The following is a 21,819-nucleotide window of genomic DNA, read 5'->3' as shown; positions in this document are numbered from 1 at the left end:
TGCCTGTAAAACTGGAATATGTTAGACATTTTTAAAAACGGTTGGGAATATGTCCGCGAAATCTTGCCAAAGCCCAAAAAGGCTCTAAAAAACCAATATTAGGCAGAGTTAAACTCACTGAAAACTGCATCAATCCAATGTAAAACTTTTATGGTTTTGCAATCAGATCTAATGTGGGAAATGTGTATTCTATAAAGAAAGCGGTTTACGCCATATTTTTCCACTTCACTGATTTTCCTGATTCCTACACACGCCACCAATTTTGCTTTTGTGAAAAGTATAGTTGGTGCGAATACTGGGCTCTAAATCAAAAAAATTACAAGCCCAAATCTACCATACTTTTGGGGATATAAGATTTAATTCTACCAATCATTATAAATTTACAGATGAATTATTTTAAAAATCAGATGAATTATTTTAAAAATGTTTACATGAAAATACACAAAATGTTAACGAGGCACTTAATGGACTTATTTGGGCTTGTGTACCAAAAAGAGTTTTTGTTTCCAAATCAACACTGGAAATGGGAACATATTCGACAATTTTAGCATATAAGGTGCTAAAATAGATGAATATGAAGCTGGTGCAAAGAGTATTATTAGTATTTTGAGACATTTTGGTTTACATGGTATGGTATTAAACATTTCAGCGACTTCTAAAAATAAAAAAAGGATTTGTCAAATGAGGTGCAAGTCATCAGAAGAAAAAAAAGAAGAAAAACTCATAGAGCCATGAAAAAAAATCACCTAGATGAGGAGAAAGCAAAAGAATGTAAAGACAGTTATGTTTCAGGAGGATTTATCAATATTGTAAATAATATATCAAGAATTTTTCAAATTCGTTTTTGCTTAAACTTTAAAACAAAGTCTCTTGAGTAATCAATTTTCAGTACTTACTTGAAATACCTATAAAATTCATTTAACAGATGAATTTTTGTTGATGATCAGTAAATGTTTTTTTTTTTTGGAGTCAGACCTCTCTAAAAAATTAAAAAATAAATGAAAATGAGGAATATCTACACAACTCATTGTTTAATTGGATATATCAAAAATCTATCTGTTAAATGGAATAATATAGTGTTTAGACTAAGTGTACAAAATTTTAGATCATATAATAATGGCTAACTTAAGATATTATGTTTTGAAATTTAGCATTTTTTCCGCCATTATGGTCTTAATTAAGGTTATGCGCAGAATTCAACAGAGTCAATAAAAAATACGCTTGTAGATATATATGAAAGCGGAAAACAAAAAAACATAAAAATTAAGAAAAAAAAAATGCATAAAATTAAAGAGTTAATCTTTAATTTTATGCATTTTTTTTGAAGGCCAAGGCCAAAGTCAAAAGTTTCAAGGCCAAGAACAAAAGTTTCAAGGCCAAGGCCTTAATTTTTGGCCTAAAGCCAAGGCCAAGGACTAACAACTCTGTGTTTTACCAACTTAGGTCTGCGCGTTTAACACACATTAAAAAAATAACTTTTTTTCTCATAGGAAAAAAGATTTTACATTCAAAGTTTTTTTTTCTACAAAAATTAATTAACGGGACAAAGATCCTAATATATGCTGCAAATGGTCTGGAAAAAAAATTAATAAAAACTTAATAGCACTAGCCCCCTCAAACTTAAGCGGGTTTAAACATATGATCATAATTTTTGAACGCCTAATAGATTATACTATGAAACTTAAAATTTATTGATGAATATAAATCTAGTTAAGAATAGTAGTAAAAATACTTTATCAACTTGTTGCTCTGACGTTTGGTGCAGGGGCGGCTAAAATTTTGGAGCTTTTTTTGTTCCAAGTCTCTAACCATCGCAATTTTTTGCAAAGCATCCTTATTTGACATAAGTATAAACATATAAATTTTTGGAGTTTGCTCCATGTCTAGAATTTAGTTAAATAATTTGTTCCATGTCTAGAAATTAGCCATTTCAAAGACTAAAAATGCTAGATCCGCCCTTGCAAGGTATACGCTTGTATAAAACAAAAATGTTTTAATCCAAAATTCTTTTCGCTTAATTGTTATTAATTTTAAATTGCTTCAATAACCATTTAATTATTTTTTGCGTTATGTTATACTTGTACATTGTTTATTTTGTTTTTATAACTTTTTAAACTTGATAAATTTTTTTTGTAAATTACGGTTGTAAATTATTTTCCTATTGGCAAATACATAAACACAAAGTTATAACGTATCTTCGTTCAAGACTCTACAAAACAAACCTTTTTTATCTAGTTTATAGAAAATACGCTACTCTCCCATACAAAAATACTTTTTAGTGAACTCAATATAATAAATATTTTCAAAATAAATCTTTATCAAATTCTTATATTTATGTTTAAGTTGTAAAAAAGTTTATACTATATATTCTTGAAATTTTTTATCTTTTTGTTTTTGTTATCTATATATATATATATATATATATATATATATATATATATATATATATATATATATATATATATATATATATATATATATATATATATATATATATATATATATATATATATATATATATATATATATATATATATATATTGTTCTTTTTTTTTTTTTTGTTTTTATTTATTTATTTTTTTCTTTCTTTCTTTCTTTAAAATATAATTTTCAAGAAAATTTAATTAATATTTAAAAGATTTTGTATTATCTTTCACGGTTTTTAAAAGCTATGCTATGTATGTTATATATTACGGGGCTTAGTGATAAGACAACTATGGTCTTCTTTTTGCTCCTGTCATGTTATTTTTTATTAATTTACTTAGTTATTGGAATTATTGTCAAACGGCGAAATATACATATACTAAAAAAAACTATGCTTTTGTACAAAGTTGGCTCTCTAGTGTAGTAAAAAATTGTAAAAACGTTCCAGAAATGCTGGAGGCAAATTGGAATGGCTCACAAAAAGTTTAAGGCGGTAAGTAAAGATATAGTTTCAGTTTAAATCCACTTTTTTAATTCCCATTTGGTCACTTTCTAGATCAATTTTACTTTATGATAATATGAATAACGTGGCTCACATCTAATTAATTAGTTAGCTGGACGTTACTAAGCTTTTTTATTGGTCTTGAAATTATACCACTGCCGTAAAATTTTATTTGACACCGGAATAAACGTAGTTATTATGTCGATAAGTCATCAATCGGTTGAAAAATCGATCGATAAAATACAGTAGTTTAAAAATCGATTAAAATCTCACTATGTTTAAAAATAAGTAGATTATGTTACAACTTAAATATGTTCAGAGCTCGTTTCGAAGCTGGATCTCCCTGTTTATATAGCAAGTGCTCTAACCACTGCGCCACGGCCGCACATAGTTCATGTCACAACTCAATGTAAATATAAAAATGCAAAAGTGGTCAATTGAAAATTAGAATTGTCATAATCTATGATTTTACTATGCTAAAAATTCGATTCAGTTATAGGCATTTGATATTTTTGGCGCTCCAAATATGTTTACTTGATAATCCAGGAGAGGGCCATGACGGACTCTGCAAGGAAAAATTATTTAAACATTTTAAAGACCACCATCAAGATAGTAGAGTAAATAAAGCTTTAAATATTAATGAACTGTTTAAAACATAATAAATGATTACGGATTCGAATTTATATACTTTGATGCCATCGTTCTAACCGTTGCTTCATGGCTGCTTTAGATTACCATTAAAGTATACAACTCTGATATTGATTCTGATGCAGTTCGATCATTTGCAGGGCCGTCCCGAAGTGATCTTAAAGAAGGAGGGGGGGTGACGTATCAGTTTTTTGTCGACTAATGTCTAGAAAGAAATATTCTGCCAAATAAGACCTTTGAAAAAATAGGTCGTTGTTGGCTAAGATTTGCCGACTGTCAACAACAGATTCAATTTTGCCCACTCCAGTATCCAAATTTGCTAACTAATTTTTGAATATAATTTTTGTTGGGGGTTAAACACCTTTAAGTCTTCTTCCACGGTCTTGAATGTTTGTACTTAAAACTATATTTAAATCGAATCCATAAGTTTTATGATATTTTACATACAAACTATTTTAGAAAACGATAGTAGCTTATATAAGTATGCAATTGCCATAATGGCTTCATTCAACAATGACAAGCAAGCGCTTTAATAACTTAGCAAGCGCTTTAATAACTTAGCTATTTTTTTAATAAACATAAACTAATGATATCAACTTAAAATTGTAAAATCAGTTTTTTATATTACAGAAACCTCTTTGCATCACATCTTTAATCTTTCTCTTCAATCTGGTACAGTTCCAGATTGAAGAGAAAGATTATAAATTGCACGAGTCTTGTCTATTTTTAAGTCTAGTGATGACACGGATTTTTCAAATTACAGACCAAAATCAGTTTTACTATGCTTTTCTACGTTACTCAAACGTATAAAGCATAATAGACTAAACTGCTACTTAATAGCAAATAAAATATTGTACAACAAGCAATTTGGCTTTAAAAAAAATCATTTAACTGATCACGCTTTGACCGAGCTTGTAACTCATGTAATCAATACCTTTAATGATGACTGTTTTACATTAGGAAGTTTATTGATCTGTTTAAAGTCTTTGGCAAAGTCAACTGTGTCATTCTTTTAAAAAAATTGAACAGGATGGAATAAAAAACTATAACTTACTATGGTTTCAAGCATACTTATCAAACAGCCAGCAATATAATCAATATGGAAATCTTAAAAAGTATAATCAAATGTGGAGTTCCTCAAGGCTCAATCTTAGGATCATTACTGTTTTCTCTTTATATAAATGATCTCTTATCTCAAACTTTGTGCTTGCCCATACAAAATTTTGTATGGGCAAGTATCAGTTACGCTAAGTTAAAAAAAAAAGGATACTTAACAAAAACATGCATGTAGAATCATATTTGGAGCAACAAGAACTGTGCATTGTAAGCCACTTTTATGTGAACTCAATTTTAGAGAAGTAAGCCAAAAATACACCACCAAGTTTTCAGAAAATAATTTTGTTACTCAAAAATATAACCAAAGGTTATGTTCTTATTCTATTCAGTACCGGGACCTATTTTGTGGAAAAATTTTCAGCATGATGTTAATATTAAAGAAAAAACATTTCCGCAATTCAAATTTAAATTAAGGCGTTATTTAATACTTTCGGATTTTAATATAGTAAGTTTTGTCTGTTACTTTTAAAAGTTTTGTCTGTTGCTTTTAAAAGTTATTAAACTAAATTAACGCAATAAATTTAAAAATCATGTAACAAAAAGAACAAAATCAATATTAAGAATTTCAATGTCTTTATCAGACTTTCATTGAAAATATTTACTTTTAAAGTTACCTATAATTTACTTTAATATATTTTATGATATTGCAACAGAAATTTCATAATTTTAATTTCGAATTACGCTCAGTTTATAACCAAAAATGAAAAATTTTGTCATTTTTATAACTGTATTTTAATCAGTTCGTTTTTTTTTTCGTTTTTTTTTTCTTTTAATTACATTTTTTGTTTCTTAACGTCTTAAAATTCTCTTTTTAAATGCTGTTGCTATGATACGGATATTTAGAAACGTTACTATTGGGGCTCAGTGATAAGGCTAATTTATGCCTTATTCTTGCTCCATCCAATTATATACTTTTTTATATTGTTGTACATTGTAAGCATTTTTAAACGGCGAAATTAACTAAATTTAATTAAAGTTGGAAACGAGTTTGTCAGAACTTTTTTAGCAATGTTTTTTGTTGAAATGTTTAATAATGCAAAATAATATAAACACAAAAATTTGTTCAATAAAAAAAGATTTAATAATTTAGTTTTTGGGAACAAATTTTGTTGTAATAAGTTACAATAAGTAATAAAACATTAAAAACAGTAAAAACTAATTTTCTTTCATGAAATATTTCAGTCTAATTTGTATAGGTCGGCATCAGATGTAAAATGCCAATTTAAAAACCGTTACAATATAAAATATTAAAAACCATAAAGAAATTATTGCAAAAACAACATCAGTACAAATTGAAATTTTTTTTTTAAAGATTTTCTTAAATAGTAACCTCCAACTATTTGAGGCACCTTTTACCTTGTTATCCCTATTCAGTAATACCGGGGATTGTTTAAGCAATTCCCTTATTTTCCTTTCATGATAATTGTCATTTTTAGATTTTTAGGGTGCAACCAGTCGAATATCCCACGGTATTCTTTGCAATTTTCAATTGATCAAGAAGCATACCAATTGCTATTCATGCTATTAGTTTGGTGTTCTATGCTTCTTTGCAAAATTTTTTGTCTCCCCATTATAAACTCCCCCACACAAATACGTTTGTACACCCCGTGAAAGCTATTTGGTATTAACCTAGATTTGTTGTTACAAATAATTGTTTTTAAATTTGGTGGCATTGTAAAAATAAGATTGACATTATATGTTTTTAGTGCTTTGCGTAGTTTCGGTCCAAGCGTTGGTAACCAAGGTAGTTTTATTATTGCAACATTATTTTCTAGTTTTTTTGCAACTTTATTATTCTGATCGTTTTTACTTGAAAGTTAACTCGCGGCAATTATTTCTAGATCTGATCTTTTATGACCGTTTTCAACAAATATATCTATTATATACTGAATTTCGTTGTTGTATTTTTCGTAGAAGATTTTAGTGGTTCGTGATATGAAACACTTAAAGCTCCAGTAATAATTGCAGGGTTAATATTTGAGATTTTATTTGTATGCTTGTAATTTAAAAATATGTTATTTAACATGGTTTTTATTTTTAAAGAAATCCAAATAATGAATTTTTTATTAAGTTTGTTTCAAAATATTATCCTCCCTGGATTTCAAAATATTAACTTCTTCGATTTTGAAATATTAACCTCCCTGGATTTCAAAATATTAACTTCTTCGATTTTGAAATATTAACCTCCCTGGATTTCGAAATATTAAACTGGGTTTGCTTATTTTTGAACAATATTTTCATACTGATCAATTTTAAACCATGTTTAACACTAGTTTTTTAAACCATGTTTAACACTAGCTTTTTAAACCATGTTTAACACTAGCTTTTGAATCTTAATAAAATCTTAAAACAATAACAATAACAATAGTTTAGGCATGCAATATTTTTAAGCTCTATTTTTATAAACCTACTTTGAAAGACTTTTTTACTAGATTCGTTTTAGTTGGTCCTCGTGTTTTGTTGTTGGTTGGTCCTCGTGAATGTAACGCAAAAATATTTCAAAATAAACAAATGTTTGTTATTTATAGTTGAATTTTTTTTAAAGAATATCCTGTACTTAAGTAGCCCAGGTTACGGTATGTTTGCAGTTCGTGAAACAGCTTCTTATTTTTTTCTTTTTGGTGTTATTTAAAAATATTTTTATACCAAAAGATGGAACTAAAAGGTATTTTTTAAAACTAGGCACATAGAATGGAAACGAGCACTATCCTTAGGATGGTTAGGTTTATAAACAAAAAAACATTAACATTTTAAAAAGTTGATTTAGTTTTACGTCATGTTTGGTTTTTTAGAAAACGATAGCACTTAAATCAGTTGTTTAAAGTTCGAGAAACTTTTGTAAGGAAGTGCAAAATACGTAGTATAGATTTTTTTTTTTAATATAACTATTTATTGCTTTTAATATAAAACAATATTTTACATTTCAATATTTCAAATATTTTGACTATATATAGTGAAGTTTAAGGATTATTACACCCGTTTCTTAATTTAGGTTTTTCTATCTTGTCCATTTTTCACCTATAAACGCTTTTTTCATGCTTTATCGTTATCCGCCATTTGTTGAAGCTTAATGAGTCTCACAGTTCCCTGGCAAAATACGTGACGCTAAAATGCATTCTACTTATTTAGGCGAAGTCAAAACAACCGGTGTAGTTGAAAGTACTGTCGGAACATTTCAGTTGACATTTTCAACTTCATGTTTATGAGGAAATTGTTTTAAAAGGAAATTGAATTGGAAAGATCGAATCACGTTCGTTTATTCTTTTATCCTGAATTAAATTTCTAAGTCAATATTTACTTTTTTATATTTTTACAGTGATTTGAGTTCACATTTGATGACATTTTTGTTGTTTAATGAAGAAAGGAAAATACAGCCTGAAATTGTGTCCTCGGAACTTCAACATAAACTACAAAACGTTTAAAAAAAAAAAAAAAAAAAAAACATTATATGATTTATTTAAGTGCTTATATAACTTTTTATGTTACTGAAAATGTTTTTCTTTTATCGGCTTTAGTGTTATATATATATATATATATACATAACAGTAAAGGAAAATATATATATATATATATATATATATATATATATATATATATATATATATATATATATATATATATATATATATATATATATATATATATATATATTGATTTCTAATTGAAATATACTTGAAAAATTTTTAAAAATATATTTCACTTAAAAAAAGCCTAATTTATAAAAAAAATTAAAGTTTGACTGAATAAATGAAGTACAGCTTAAAATGTTAACGAATATCGTATATTTGGTTCGTCTTCTTTCAGCAGAAGTTTTTTTATTTTTAATTAGCTTAAAACTCTTTCAAAAATTTGCTTTATTTTGAAGTCACGTATTAAAACAGCATTTTTCAAAAGAGCTTTCTTTTTTCTATGGAATTTTCGCATAATAAAAATTAAGTCTTTTAAAGCAGCGAAGGAATTCCTGTTTTTACGTCTAGTCATTCTTCAATTGAAGCATTAAACAATAATATGGTTTTAAGTACTTTCCCTGCAAATTATTTTTTTTGTTTCATTGTATATCTTGTGTGACATAATTAAAATCGTAGTCCGGAATTTTCTTATATTTCGGAATTTTTTTCCGATAAATTATTTTTTTTATTTTCATTTTTTTTTTATTTTTGTTTTATGTTTCGATATTATGACTTTTGTCATTTTTTAAATGTTTACATTTTATATTTTTTTTATCTTTAACCTTTTTCTTTTTTAGTATTTCTCGTTTAGTTTATGAAGAAATACAGCTATATGCTAAAATAATTAATATATGGGCCTTTTTTATTTAAAAAAGACTTGTTCATAAATTTAAAAAGTTGTGGTATTTTTTTTTAATTGAAAAAGTATTGAAAGCACTTAATAATCAAAACAAAAAGCCAAAACGAATGCGTGTGCAAATTTGACTAAAGTTTAATAAATTGACGATAAATTAAAGGACTTGTGATTTATAAAAGAAATTAAATGCATGCGGTTTAAAAATAATTACGAAAAATTCCTTTTAAAAAAACTTCTTTACATATTTTATTTTAAAACTTTTTGTTACTCTTTTTTTCTTGCGCAAAATTAACTTAGAATTTTAATTTTGTTCTTTTCATTCCTGCCAAAAAAAAATTATTATTTACTTAACGATACTGATGAAAAATAAATCTTTTCGCACAGCGTGATGAAACCAAACAACGTAACTTTGGTTTTAGTTTCCAAAGAAGTGGTTTTTTTTCCAACACTTACTCGCAGGTTTTAATTTTCTTTTAATCCGTTGACATGTTTTCCTGTTGTTTTCGTTTTATTTAAAGCGTTTTGACAAATCAAGATAAAGGGTTGTTTTTCTTTTCTGGTCTGTAAATTGCTACTGGAATAAAGTGAAGTGAAGCGAGAAAAAGCCATTCTTCGCTTTAATAACAAGTCAATAGGCGATATTTTCTTACGTCAGTAAGCAGTTGTTATGAAAATGACATGACAGTAAAGAAAATTTAGAGAACAAGTTTTTGGCATTCAAGATGATAAAGAACAAGTTTTCGATAAGAAAAATTTTACAACTGAAAGTTGAGGTAGAATTAGTTCCTTTTTTTTTTTTTTTCTTTTACATTTTATTTATGTTGAGTAGAACATTAATTTTTCGTTCTCATTTTATTACTATGTAAACATTCCTGTTTTCGTTTTTGTGAGTTTTTCAAAACTTATAAAGTTGAAATAATTGTCAAAGAAAATTTTGTTGTTGTCAAATACCAAATTTCTATTAGGCGATGACTGCTTACTTATTTTTCTAAGTATTTTTTCTTTATGAGTTTTGCAACGTTTGATTTTCTTTACTTTGCAATTTGTTTTCTTCATAAGCTTATAATTTACTTTAGTCAGTAATAATTCCTTTGAGTTATTTTTCACCATTAACTTATAATCACTGTAATCGGCTCTCCTTCGTACAAATGTAATGATAATTTTTGTTTTTCAATCTAAAAAGGAAGTCCATTGAAGAGAGTAGTACGCGTGATACTTTTCGTTTACTATATGCCTTATGCCTCTGAAATTGAAACTTTTTTTTACGTTATTGTTAATCAGTAATCACCCTTTTTGCGCAAAATATTTTACCAGTCTTTGACTTAAAATAATTGTGAAAAAATAGTAAGCAAATTAATAAATAGACATGTTTTTAGGTATTAAAAAGATTTGAAACAAATTAAAGTTAGTTTTAGGAAATATTTACAACAATAAGAAAGTGCAACGTTTTAAATCATTCTATTATTGTTTTACAAATTTTTCAGTTTAAGGTTTTCTTTTTTTTTCTCTTCGGATTCTTTTACTTAGCATCTGACACGCAACGCACGAAACTCATTAAATAAATTGAATAACTAGTTATATAAACTGCATAATAAAAAGCGGTTTTGCAAAAATAATTGCATTTTTGTATAAAGCACGGTAATTGATTAGGAATTTAATCCTAAAATATAAATTTTATATATATATATATATCTATTTATTAAATTTGTATTTGAATATACATACATATATATATATATATATATATATATATATATATATATATATATATATATATATATATATATTTACATACTAATATATATGTTTATATACTTATATATATGTATATATACTTATATATATGTATGTACAAAATTTTTTTTTTTATTATAGAATGAAATGCGTTTTTTTGAAGTTGAGTGGGAAAAAACATGGGAGAATGAAGAATATATCCGCCAAATAGCACCGGGTCTTTTAGATGAGTTTTTGTCAAAGGAAAACTCTTATGACGTAAAATATAAGAACGAAACGACACCTAACGAAACAGTAAGCTTTTTTTTATTGCGCATGAAAATGGTAACTTTTTTTGTTGCTGCTTTTCCTACACTTTTATTTTAGTGTAGAATTTAAGTCCTTTTTACTGATCTGTATGGTAAATATGAAAAATCATTTTTGTGCGTTAAGCGTTCTAATTTTCATTAAAAAATGACCGATATAAATGATAAGTGTTTTCACGGAATGTTTTTTTATTCATGATATAGACCAATACAGCGGAATCTTAGATGATGTTTATAAATTAAAATTATTTTGTCAGCGTTCATAGTATTGTTATTTTTTGTTGTTGTTGTTATGCTTTTAATTATCTATTTTATACGGTGTGTTATTTTCAACAAAAATTTGCGAAAACGAAAAGGCTTGTTTCGTTTTAAGAAAAGTTTGTTTTCTTAAAACTAATAGATTAAGTTTGAGGATTTTTATCTTTCCAGGCTCCAATCATGATTCTTTTTAATTAAAACATCACAATGAAAAATATTTTAGTTAAAATTATGATCTTTTTAAAAATATTTTAAAAAGATCATAATTGGAGAAATTTTGGAAACATTTTTTTGTCAGTGACAAAATCATACAAATATTTTTTCGGAACTTTAAAATTTTGAAAATGGTAAGCCACTCTCAGTCGTAAGAAAAAAGTTTTTAGTTTAGCTAGTAAACTTCTTGCTTTTTGTCTAAATTTTTGTACAAAAAATAAAAGTGGAATTTTTTTAATTACATCATTTTATATGATGTGTTATTTTATAGAACTTTAAGTTTATAATATATTTATATACTTGAGTAAAAAATAACTTTTTTAATTTAACTGTATTTTCTGCGAAGATTAATGTAACACACCCAACGCTCGCATGTAAAACCATACCAAAAAGTGACTTCAAAAACAAGGAGAAGAAGGAAATTTAACACGAATTTCCATTTATGGGAAATATTCCGTGGAATGAGTATCATTAATTATCTTAGTTTATTTTTCTATATGATTTGATGAAAAAATTTTCCGCTCCGTTTCGCGGAAAATTTATGTGTTAATGGAAATCCGTTTTTAGATCTGTTTCGTAGTCTTTCGCGCGCATCAGATCTTTATATTTACACATTTAGAAAAACAATTCCTTACAAAAAAATATTCTTTCATGAGGTGTAATTATTAAAACTACCTAGTGCAGAAACTAGTACAGAAGTTTATATAATATTCTAAAAATTATTTATAACGGAAATCCTATGTAAATAAATACACGATCAAACAAATGCAAACAAATAAAAAAAGATATATTCTAATCCGAATGAATTATTTGAAATTTTTTTAAAAACTAACTTAGATTATACTACCAGTGGTGGACCCAGGTCATTTCCCTAGAACGGGGAGAGGTAGTCCAAATTTGAAAGTTAAAAAATCGTTGTTCTAAAAAACAGGAAATTGTTATTTTAGTATGTTTTGAAAACGTTTTTTGTTTTTTATCAAGTATAGCTTACAAATACGGTTCCTACCGTGAATGTAAATTTTTTTTTTGATATTTTTAATGGTTGATATCATGAATGTAAATTTCTTTGGTGTTTTTGATTGTTGAAATAAAGACCTTACTTTTTTGAAACCTTTTCTAACTAGAAATAGGTTCGGATAAATTTTTTGATAAAAATTTTTGAATAATTATAGACTAGTTTCAAAATAAATAATATCAAATACAAATAAAACATATGCCGTTATTCAATAAATAACTTTGAATTATGAAAACTTTAAACTACCATAAAATTGTACTTTACTCCTACAGCGGTTTCTTTGCACAGTTTTTGAAAGGTTTTTGTAGTGTCCCAGCTTTAGAGCTGGGACACTACAAAAACCATGTTAAAAACTACAAAAAAAATGTTAAAAAAATTTATCTAAGATAGATAAATTTTTTTAACATATTTTGGTTGTTTTTTTTGTTAGTAGGACCATTGTATTCAATCTTTACAATAAATTTTATCAATACTTTTGTTTTAAGTGCTACTTTTTTAATATTCCTGTTAGCCATTTTTTTACCCAATTTTTCTCATTTAATAGAGGTGTGTTTCTACTCGAAAACTATTTAAACTTAAGTTTATAAATCATAACTTCTGAATCAAGTTATGATTTATAAACGTATTGTTGAAAATAGTGTCGATATCATGTGATGACCAAAATATGTTACTGAAAACAGTGTCGATATCATGTTTTGACTAAGAAGGGTTACTTTGTCTTAGCTAAAAAAAAATGGTGAGGAGAAGCCGTTTAACATTGAAGTTTGTTTATTTTTAAATCAAAAAGCAAAGTTATAAATACTAATATTCAAATTATAATTCCTAATTTATTTATTTTTTATGTTTCTAAAGGCTAGTTCACTACAATTAATTTGTTCACTAGTCCCAGTTTACGGATGTATAATTCATAGTTATCAATTTATGAAAGTGTTTAAAGTATTTTTTTTTTTTATTCTCCTTCGTTTATTGCTATTATTTTGTTTCATATAGTAAGCTCAAATTGAGGTGGAACAATATTCCTTCATATTTTTATTAAGTATAAACCATCCCGCCACCCTATTCTCTCTTAATACAATATAAATATTAGATGGGATGATACTTTGAATATAAAATGTATTAGATTAAAATTCAACTCATTTCCATTGGGAAATCGGCTAGCGACTAGCTACCCAGCAAACATATTCATATTTTTGACGTCAAAATACGTCAATAATGAGTCAAAAAAAAACGCTGTGTTTGCTGGGTAACAATATTTGTAACAAAACAGCAATTTAGCCACGAGGATATCGCTAGCTAGTTGCCAGCTAGCGACAACTCGTAACGATAAGGCAGCGATTTGGCCAAGAAGATCGCTAGCTAGAAAAGCTTGCAATCTTCGAATCTAACAAATTCGTTGTAACAGTACTATTCGTTTAAACAAATAGTAATAACATTTTTATTTTTTTAATGTTAATAATTTTTTTTTAAATAGAAATAAATTTCTTTCAATTGCGTATACTTGTGTATTATATTGTGCTTCTGCTTATAAATATATACTTAAATTTGTCAACGAAAACTCAGAACTAACTTAGAAAAATTCAGAGTTCAGAACTAACTTAGAAAAATAGAGGAAAGTTGTTTGCCACAATTTTAAATTTCTGCTTTGGATATATGTATATTATAATATGTATAACGAAAAAGCGATGCTAAAAAATTAATGAATGAAAAATAATAAGAAGAATAGTGTAAATAAAAAGTAATGATAAAAGGTAACCGTAAAAATAAAAAGCAATTAAAAATAATTGTAATAGCTATAAGCAAGTGATATGTCACTTAAATAAAAACCAAACTTTTATTAATGATAAAATAATATTTAAAAAAAAAATCTCTTTAGGTGTTGTCCATAAATTACGTCACGCAGTTTTTGACCCCCTCCCCCATCCTTCTCGTAACGCATCCGTAACACTCTATTGCCCCCTCCCCCTCCCCTCACACACACTCACACACCTCCCTCCTAAAATTAGCTTTGTATCTTCCTTTTCAGTCTGTTAATGTTTTTTCTTCACCCCAATAGTTCCGTGTAAGATTGTATAAATTAGCATCGCTATCCTAAACATGATACCAATTTTAAAAACCTATTCTTCCGATATATAATACATGCAAAATATTATATATATAATACATAATAATACATTATAATATATTGTACATGCAAAAATATATATTTATAAATATAATTTTCTTCCCATTTGCTAGTAAACCGAGGAATCCAGGTTCGGCTCTCGGTATTGATTTTTTTTTTTTAAATAATGCACAAAGGTAAACTTAAAAGTAAAGGTAGTAATAACATTGCTAGCTACAAAGCTGCGATATGTAGTCATCGACTAACTACAGATGTGTCGTTATGTTTTATCTAACTACAGTGCTACGATATATCATACATAATATCGATGTAAAGCTGCAATCAATATATCGTCTAATATATTTATGATAATAATTATTATTATCGTAAATATATTAGACCCAGTAGTAAAAATCAAATTTTTTAAGACGTAAAATAAAATAGTAAAAAGAGAAAAAAAATTGTTAAAAAAATCGATATAAAGCTAGCTATTCGCTAGTTGCTCGCTAGCTCGTTTCCCACCGATTTGCTCGCTAGCTCGTTTCCCACCGATTTGCTCGCTAGCTCGTTTCCCACCGAGTTTACTCGCTAGCTTTCCTACCGAGTTGCTCGCTAGCTCGTTTCCCACCGAGTTGCTGTGAGTTTTCAAAGTTTTTATTTACTTAAAAATAGAAATAAGTTCACTTAAGAATTTTCTTTGTCGTTTTAGAGTGATACTATTGCTTCATTTACTTGCAATGAATCAATGTCAAAACCAAGAAGGATTGGGGGGATACAAGCAGTTATTTCAAGACTTAAAATGTCTCAATGCTTAGGTAATTTTTTTTAGTATATTATAATAACATAATATACTAAATTTTATTAAGTATTAAAGCAGAGAAATTATTAATATTTTCCTGAAATTCAGACTCTTCAGCCCACTTGTGAGAACAACAATTCTTTTTTTTTTATATCTCGTTTTTATTTGTTTATATAATTGTTAAAAAAATTCCTTGAGAAAATGAAAATTTCACTATAAAATACATATATAAAATATATTTCCAGTTTTAAAAAAGTTGTTTTTCAAATTTATAACTTGTAAACGATAAAATATTTTTTATTGAGATATTAAATTTGTCGATAACTTTTCATCCTGTTTAGTCCTGTTTTTTATTCTTCAAAATTCATTCGGCGTTCCTCAGTGAATTGTACTTTCGAATTTGCTTTCGAATTTCTTCCGAAATTAGCTTAGGATTTTTATTATTAAAACGACATAGAGGATCAGAAATGCAGAGGAAAACGAGGAACGATGGCGAATGGAAAATATTTGAAAATTCATGTTTTAGTGCGCGAGAAACCGTTTTTGTTTGGTTGAAAAAAACAAAGGCTTCATTTTTTAATTTTTTTTTTACAAATAGTAAGCACATTTGATACTTAAAATCTATAGATGGTAAGTTATAGTATATACCTTTTCATCATTTGATAATAGTAAAAGATTGCACTTTTTCTCGTAAATTATACATATTTCAAAAATTGCCATTCACTATGTACACTGCCACCAGCAAATAATAAATTCTTTTTTAACAAGTTCTGTTAGGATAATATTTTTTTTGCTATAAGGGTTTCTTACAAAATGGAGATGAATCATCGCCGATACTACTAGAAGCAGGTCATGGTTCATTGGTGTCAAGTAGATTTTCACTGAGAAGAACTAGTCTTTCTTTTCTTTTTACTCGTTGCGTTGCGTTGAAGCCCTTCCATAAAAAAAGGGTTAGGAAACCCGCGTGGTTTTAGAATCTTGCGTATCAGGGTTCTGTAAAAGGAGTTTCAGAACCTTTATGTTAAAAAAGGGTTTAAGAGTTCTAATCTCTGCTTATTACTAAAAATATTTATTTAACTTATTAATAAGTCCTTGTTTATTTAACTAGTCATTATACAATCTATTTATAATATTTTAACGAATAAAATACTTTTTCCTTATTAGCATTACAATAATAATTTAATAATAACTTTTTTTAGAACAAAAACCCGCCATATACACAGCTACAAAAGACGAACAATGTAATGATCAAGTTGTTAAACGGATTGATATAGAAAACATTAATAAATCACCGAATCAAATTCATGATCCCGATAGATCAAAGTTTTTAATAGTTGAGAATAATTCAACTGAAGGTTATATTCACCAGCAATATTCAAGCTTAACTCACGAATCATATTCTAACTTAATACCAGCAAATAACAATTCAAAGTTTACTTCTTCTTTTAAATCACACCATTCACCTTTATCGCGTGAAAATAGTTTGAATCGAAATACAAGCTCTCATGGTTATAATCAATTGTCTGGTGAAAATACAAAACTCTCGTTTGATAATTCAGGAGTTTTTTTTAAATGCTCTATATGTTCTGAAATACTTTACGAAGATGTAAAGTATCGTCAACATATGTACATGCACGAACAAGTGAGTCTTTTAAAAAAAGATCCGCCAAAATTGTTGAAACCAGGTACGTTCGAGTGTAAGTTTTGCAATATGATATTTGATGGAAAAGACAAATTAAAAACGCATTATAATGAAAATCATGAAAAAGAGTTTGTCAACACACAGCCAACGGATCAGCTATATTCTTGTTCTCAATGTCATCAAAGTTTTTTGATATTGTCAGCACTGCAAAAACATCTCGAGATGCATCCATTGCATGCTGCTCAAGCGTCAGAAAACATAAAAGTTCAAAATTCCGGTCAGATTTTTATTATTATAAAAATATTGTAATGAAAAAAATGAATTAAATAATATTTAACAACTATAATGGTTTTAATTGTGTTTTTTTTTTAAATCCATTATATTTTAATTCAAAACGGAAGTTGTAATCAGAATGAATACTTTTTTTTTTTTAGATGAGAATGTAGCAAAAATAAAAGAGGAAATAGAACTTGAGGACTACTCTGACCAACAATCGTGTAATACAAGCTTGCTTTACCTGTCTTCTCAAAATCAAAAAGTCTCGGAAAATAAAAACTTTTTAAATAAATCTCCTTCAATGGCAACCATGACAGCTTTAGATTTTCAACCTATAAACGAAGCTCTTCTGCTAAAAAAGGGTGAATGCAGACTAATTGATAATTTAGATGAAAAGAAATTTTTTCGATGCAATCTGTGCGATGAAATGTTTGAAACGGAAAGCGACCGTGCGCAACACTCTTTGATACATGTAGATCGTTCTAACTCATTAGACTGTCATGTATGTGGTAAACAGTTTCGTCATCGAACTAATCTTACCACGCATTTAATTGTTCATAGTGGTGTTAAACCTCATCAGTGTGCAGTTTGTTTTCGACGTTTTACTCAGAAAGTTAACCTGCAACGCCATATGCATATACACGAAGGCAGCCGACCATATCGATGTTCAATGTGTTCGAAATCTTTTACTCAAAAAGCAAATTTACAAAGACATATACTTTCACATACAGAGCAAAATAAAGACGATTTTGTAAAAGCTTCAAGAGATATTTTAAGTGAATCTGATTTTATCGATGAATCAAATGATTTTATTGATGATGGAGTTGAAAAAAATGCTTATTTATCATCAACAAAAGAGTTTAGTGACGTTTCTAATAATAATGAAAATCTAATTTCATTTGATCGTCAGGAGTTCCGTTGTGATATATGTGAAAAAACATTTGCTCAGAAAGCCAATCTTCACAAACATCTTCTCATTCATTCTGGGTCCAAACCTTTTCAATGTTACGTATGTGGCAAAGCATTTCGTCAGCGTTCTTCATTACAAAAGCATTACACAATACATACAAACGGTTCAAGTAGTTTTATGTGTCAAACGTGCAATCGAATGTTTGGATCGCGTACAAACTTACAACGTCACATGCTTGTGCATGTAACATCAAATACAGAATGTTATATTTGCTATCAAAAGTGTACTACCTCAGACAATTTAGAGAGACACTTTAGTGAACATATTGAAGAAGCCTCATTAGCAATGTCTTTGCCTCAAAAGTATTTCGAGAAGTCCTCGGGTGAAACGTTTTACTGTGTTGATTGTGGAATTAATTTTGATAATCCGATTGTCTACAACCAACATCTTCAATGTCATCAAAGAGAATTTTCTGATGAATCACACATTAATAATCGTTTGCATGATGGAGCATCTCCTTTACAATGTGAAGTATGCGGTGTTATTTTTATGTCATCAACTAAGCTGAAAGAACATATAGAAGCGCACCATACTTTAAGTAAGAACTCATTTGATCCAAACAGTAAACTCAATGTTTCTAGCGTCCAGTCTTCTAAACTACAAGAACTTAATAAGTCATTAGTGCCAAAACTGAAAGACGAGCAAATTTCTACTCCAATTGAATTTGTTTCAAGGCATGATAATCGTTTAGAAAATCATAAAGAGAAAAAAACAACTCGTGTTTCGCGCTGCCCATTATGTAAGCAACTTTTCTTATCTAAAATTCACATGAAAGAACATTATGCTACCGTGCACAGTGGTGAAAACCTTGATTTGCATAAAAAAAGTAAAAATGTAAATCAAATCCAGTCCCAAAGCTTTTCTATTTCCCCAAAGCAGTTCGAGACAGATACACTACAGTTAAATACTTCAAGTGCGTTTTCAATTCATAAAGTTGAAACAGACGAGAAAGATGATGGTGAAGTTGAACTAATCACTGAAGACGAAGAACAGATGATAAAAGACAATCAAGAGTTTATTAAAGATAATATTTTAGGTGGATCACACGAATATGAATCCAAAGGACGATATGAAAGAGGAAATTATAGTTGTAAAATTTGTAATCGTACTCTTACTTATAAATACAGCCTAGAAAAACATATGCTTATTCATACTGGCATTTATCCTTACAAGTGTCATCTGTGTTCAAAACGATTTAACCATAAACCAAATCTAGATAAACATTTAATTGTTCATAGTGGAGAGAAACCTCACGTCTGCCATTTATGCCATCGAGCGTTTAGTCAAAGATCAAACCTTCAACGTCATCAACTTACACATACACAGAATCGTGATTTTGTATGTGAAATTTGTGGCAAAAGATTTAATCATATGGCTTCGTTAAAAACGCACTCTCTCATTCACACTGGAGCTAAACCATTTTCATGCTACATTTGCACAAAAAGGTTCAACCAGAAAGGAAATTTAAAAAGACATGTTCAAACTCATAAAACCGGAAAAAGAAATCGGCTAAGCAACGAATCAAAGAATAATGAAGTTGACTTTAATGAAGAAAACCTCTCTTATTATAATGGTGAAAATAGTGAAAATAGTGAAGACGAATTAAGTTCACATTATAATCCAATTAAAAAAGAAGATTACATGAGTGCTGAGGAACCACTACCAACAATGTTGGACGATTTAAACCAAAGTAATTCTATAACTAGTGAGAGAAGTGAACAACCAAAAACTAGTGTGTTAGAAGAATTAAACCACGACAACGATGATATTCTAACAATTGTTCCGTCGGACGAATTGTCAGAGTTTGGTAAACAAAAAATGAAAACAAAAAAAGAATCCTATCATTGCGATTCCTGCTCAAAATTGTTCGTATCAATGGCAAGTCTAGAATCCCACAAGCGCGCACATCACAGTTTAATTGTTTGCGATGTATGTGGCAAACAATTTTCTCAAAAAGCAAATTTACTCAAACATAAGTTGATCCACATGAATAAAAAACCTTTTCCATGTCAGACATGTCACAAGGCATTCCGGCAAAAAGCAAATTTACAACGCCATGAAATGATTCATAACAAAGAACGAAAATCTTTGACCTGTGAATTATGCCAAAAGTCTTTTAGATGTCTGTGGAGTCTCAAACAGCATGTTAAAAATCATCCTGAAAGGACGTCATTTAGCTGTACATTTTGTGGAGAAACGTTTGACGAAAAAGCGCAACTTTTACGTCATTATATTGTGCATAAAGGAATAACTGTTTATTCATGCTGCATTTGTTTACAAAAGTATCAATCAAAAGATAATCTTTTAGCGCATATGACAACCCACGAAAACGTGCCTTTAGACATTCAGCAAAGGATTGAAGAAGATGAAGGTCAAGATTTATTAACACAAGACGACATACCTGTTGACAATGAGCCTACTTTTGTTGCCAAGATGGAATCCTAAAAGTTACAATTTAGTACTTATTAAAAATAGATTTCTTCATAGATTTAACAGCTATATTTTTCTACTACTTTTTTGGTAAAAATTATTTATATTGTAAATTATTTTTTGTATTAGTAATAAATTTTGTATTTTTTTTTTTTTACATAAGCTTACACGATTTTGATATTTTTGTGTTAAAATTACTTATTTTAATTATGTCCTATTCAAAGTTTAATATTGATGTTATTTGAATATTTTGTTGGTACATTTTTTAGTAAGCATATAATATATAATATAAGCATACCTTTGTGGAGTAGGAAAGGAGAAGAAAGGGGATTTGCAAATTTTAACTCGTGTTGCGTGAAAATTAGCTTAAGTTTTTTTTAAAAAAAGTGACAATGATTTAAGCAAAAAATATCTAAAACATACATTGATATTATAACATAAAAAGTAGCAAAAAACACAAAACCTTGTTAAATAACGTTTTATGATTCAAATTTTTTAACTTTTTTTAGACGCGGCATTAGTGACACTAAGTCGCAGAATAAATTCGGTTTGTCCATTTAATTAATGGACCTTTTTTATGACATTTTTCAGTTGTTTTAAAAAATCAGCCTCCGATCCATTCTTTTAAATCTCGTTATAGTCGACCAATATTTCTTGATTGGAAGACATTGTCAATTTGGGTGGATTATCAATTTTACCCACATGGGTTCTTTGTGTCATTAAGCAAAACTAATAATTTACGCGGGTAGTGGGCAATACCAAATCAGGTCAAAAAATAGTTATCAAAATGATAGCGATTGATAAAAGGTATAAGATCATTTTAATAATTTTTCAATAAATCTGATTTGTGCAGCTGCTTGGTTTTTCAATGAAGAACGGCTCCCCGATACTATTTTTACAAGCACGCATTCATACTATCAGTTTTATTAGATACATTTTATAATAATGAAATCTAACTTCATTTCAAGGTTTATCATTGGTAAAAAAATAATTCTTCCTTAGCATTAAATCTGATTTCAAGTGGAAATATAACTCATCATTATTCACAATTAATTTTCCTCTAAATTTCATTGCCAGTTTT

The 21,819-nt window shown here is 28.0% G+C and overlaps 1 protein-coding gene across 1 annotated transcript; it reads left to right on the top strand.

Annotated features, from left to right (window-relative positions):
- The first annotated feature begins 8,628 nt into the window (after positions 1–8,628).
- On the top strand, positions 8,629–20,986 carry LOC100213106 (zinc finger protein 721). Its single transcript, XM_065808867.1, has 5 exons — positions 8,629–9,768; positions 10,871–11,023; positions 15,331–15,436; positions 16,620–17,339; positions 17,497–20,986. The coding sequence occupies exons 1-5, from the start codon at positions 9,718–9,720 to the stop codon at positions 20,751–20,753; spliced, it is 4,287 nt and encodes a 1,428-aa protein (XP_065664939.1). The 5' UTR covers positions 8,629–9,717; the 3' UTR covers positions 20,754–20,986.
- Positions 20,987–21,819: the final 833 nt, after the last annotated feature.

This window comes from Hydra vulgaris, chromosome 11, assembly GCF_038396675.1.
Source record: "Hydra vulgaris chromosome 11, alternate assembly HydraT2T_AEP".
In the NCBI taxonomy this organism is placed as follows: Eukaryota; Metazoa; Cnidaria; class Hydrozoa; order Anthoathecata; family Hydridae; genus Hydra; species Hydra vulgaris.
The sequence above is the reverse complement of the archived record's forward strand: the minus strand, read 5'-3'. Positions and strand labels throughout refer to the sequence as shown.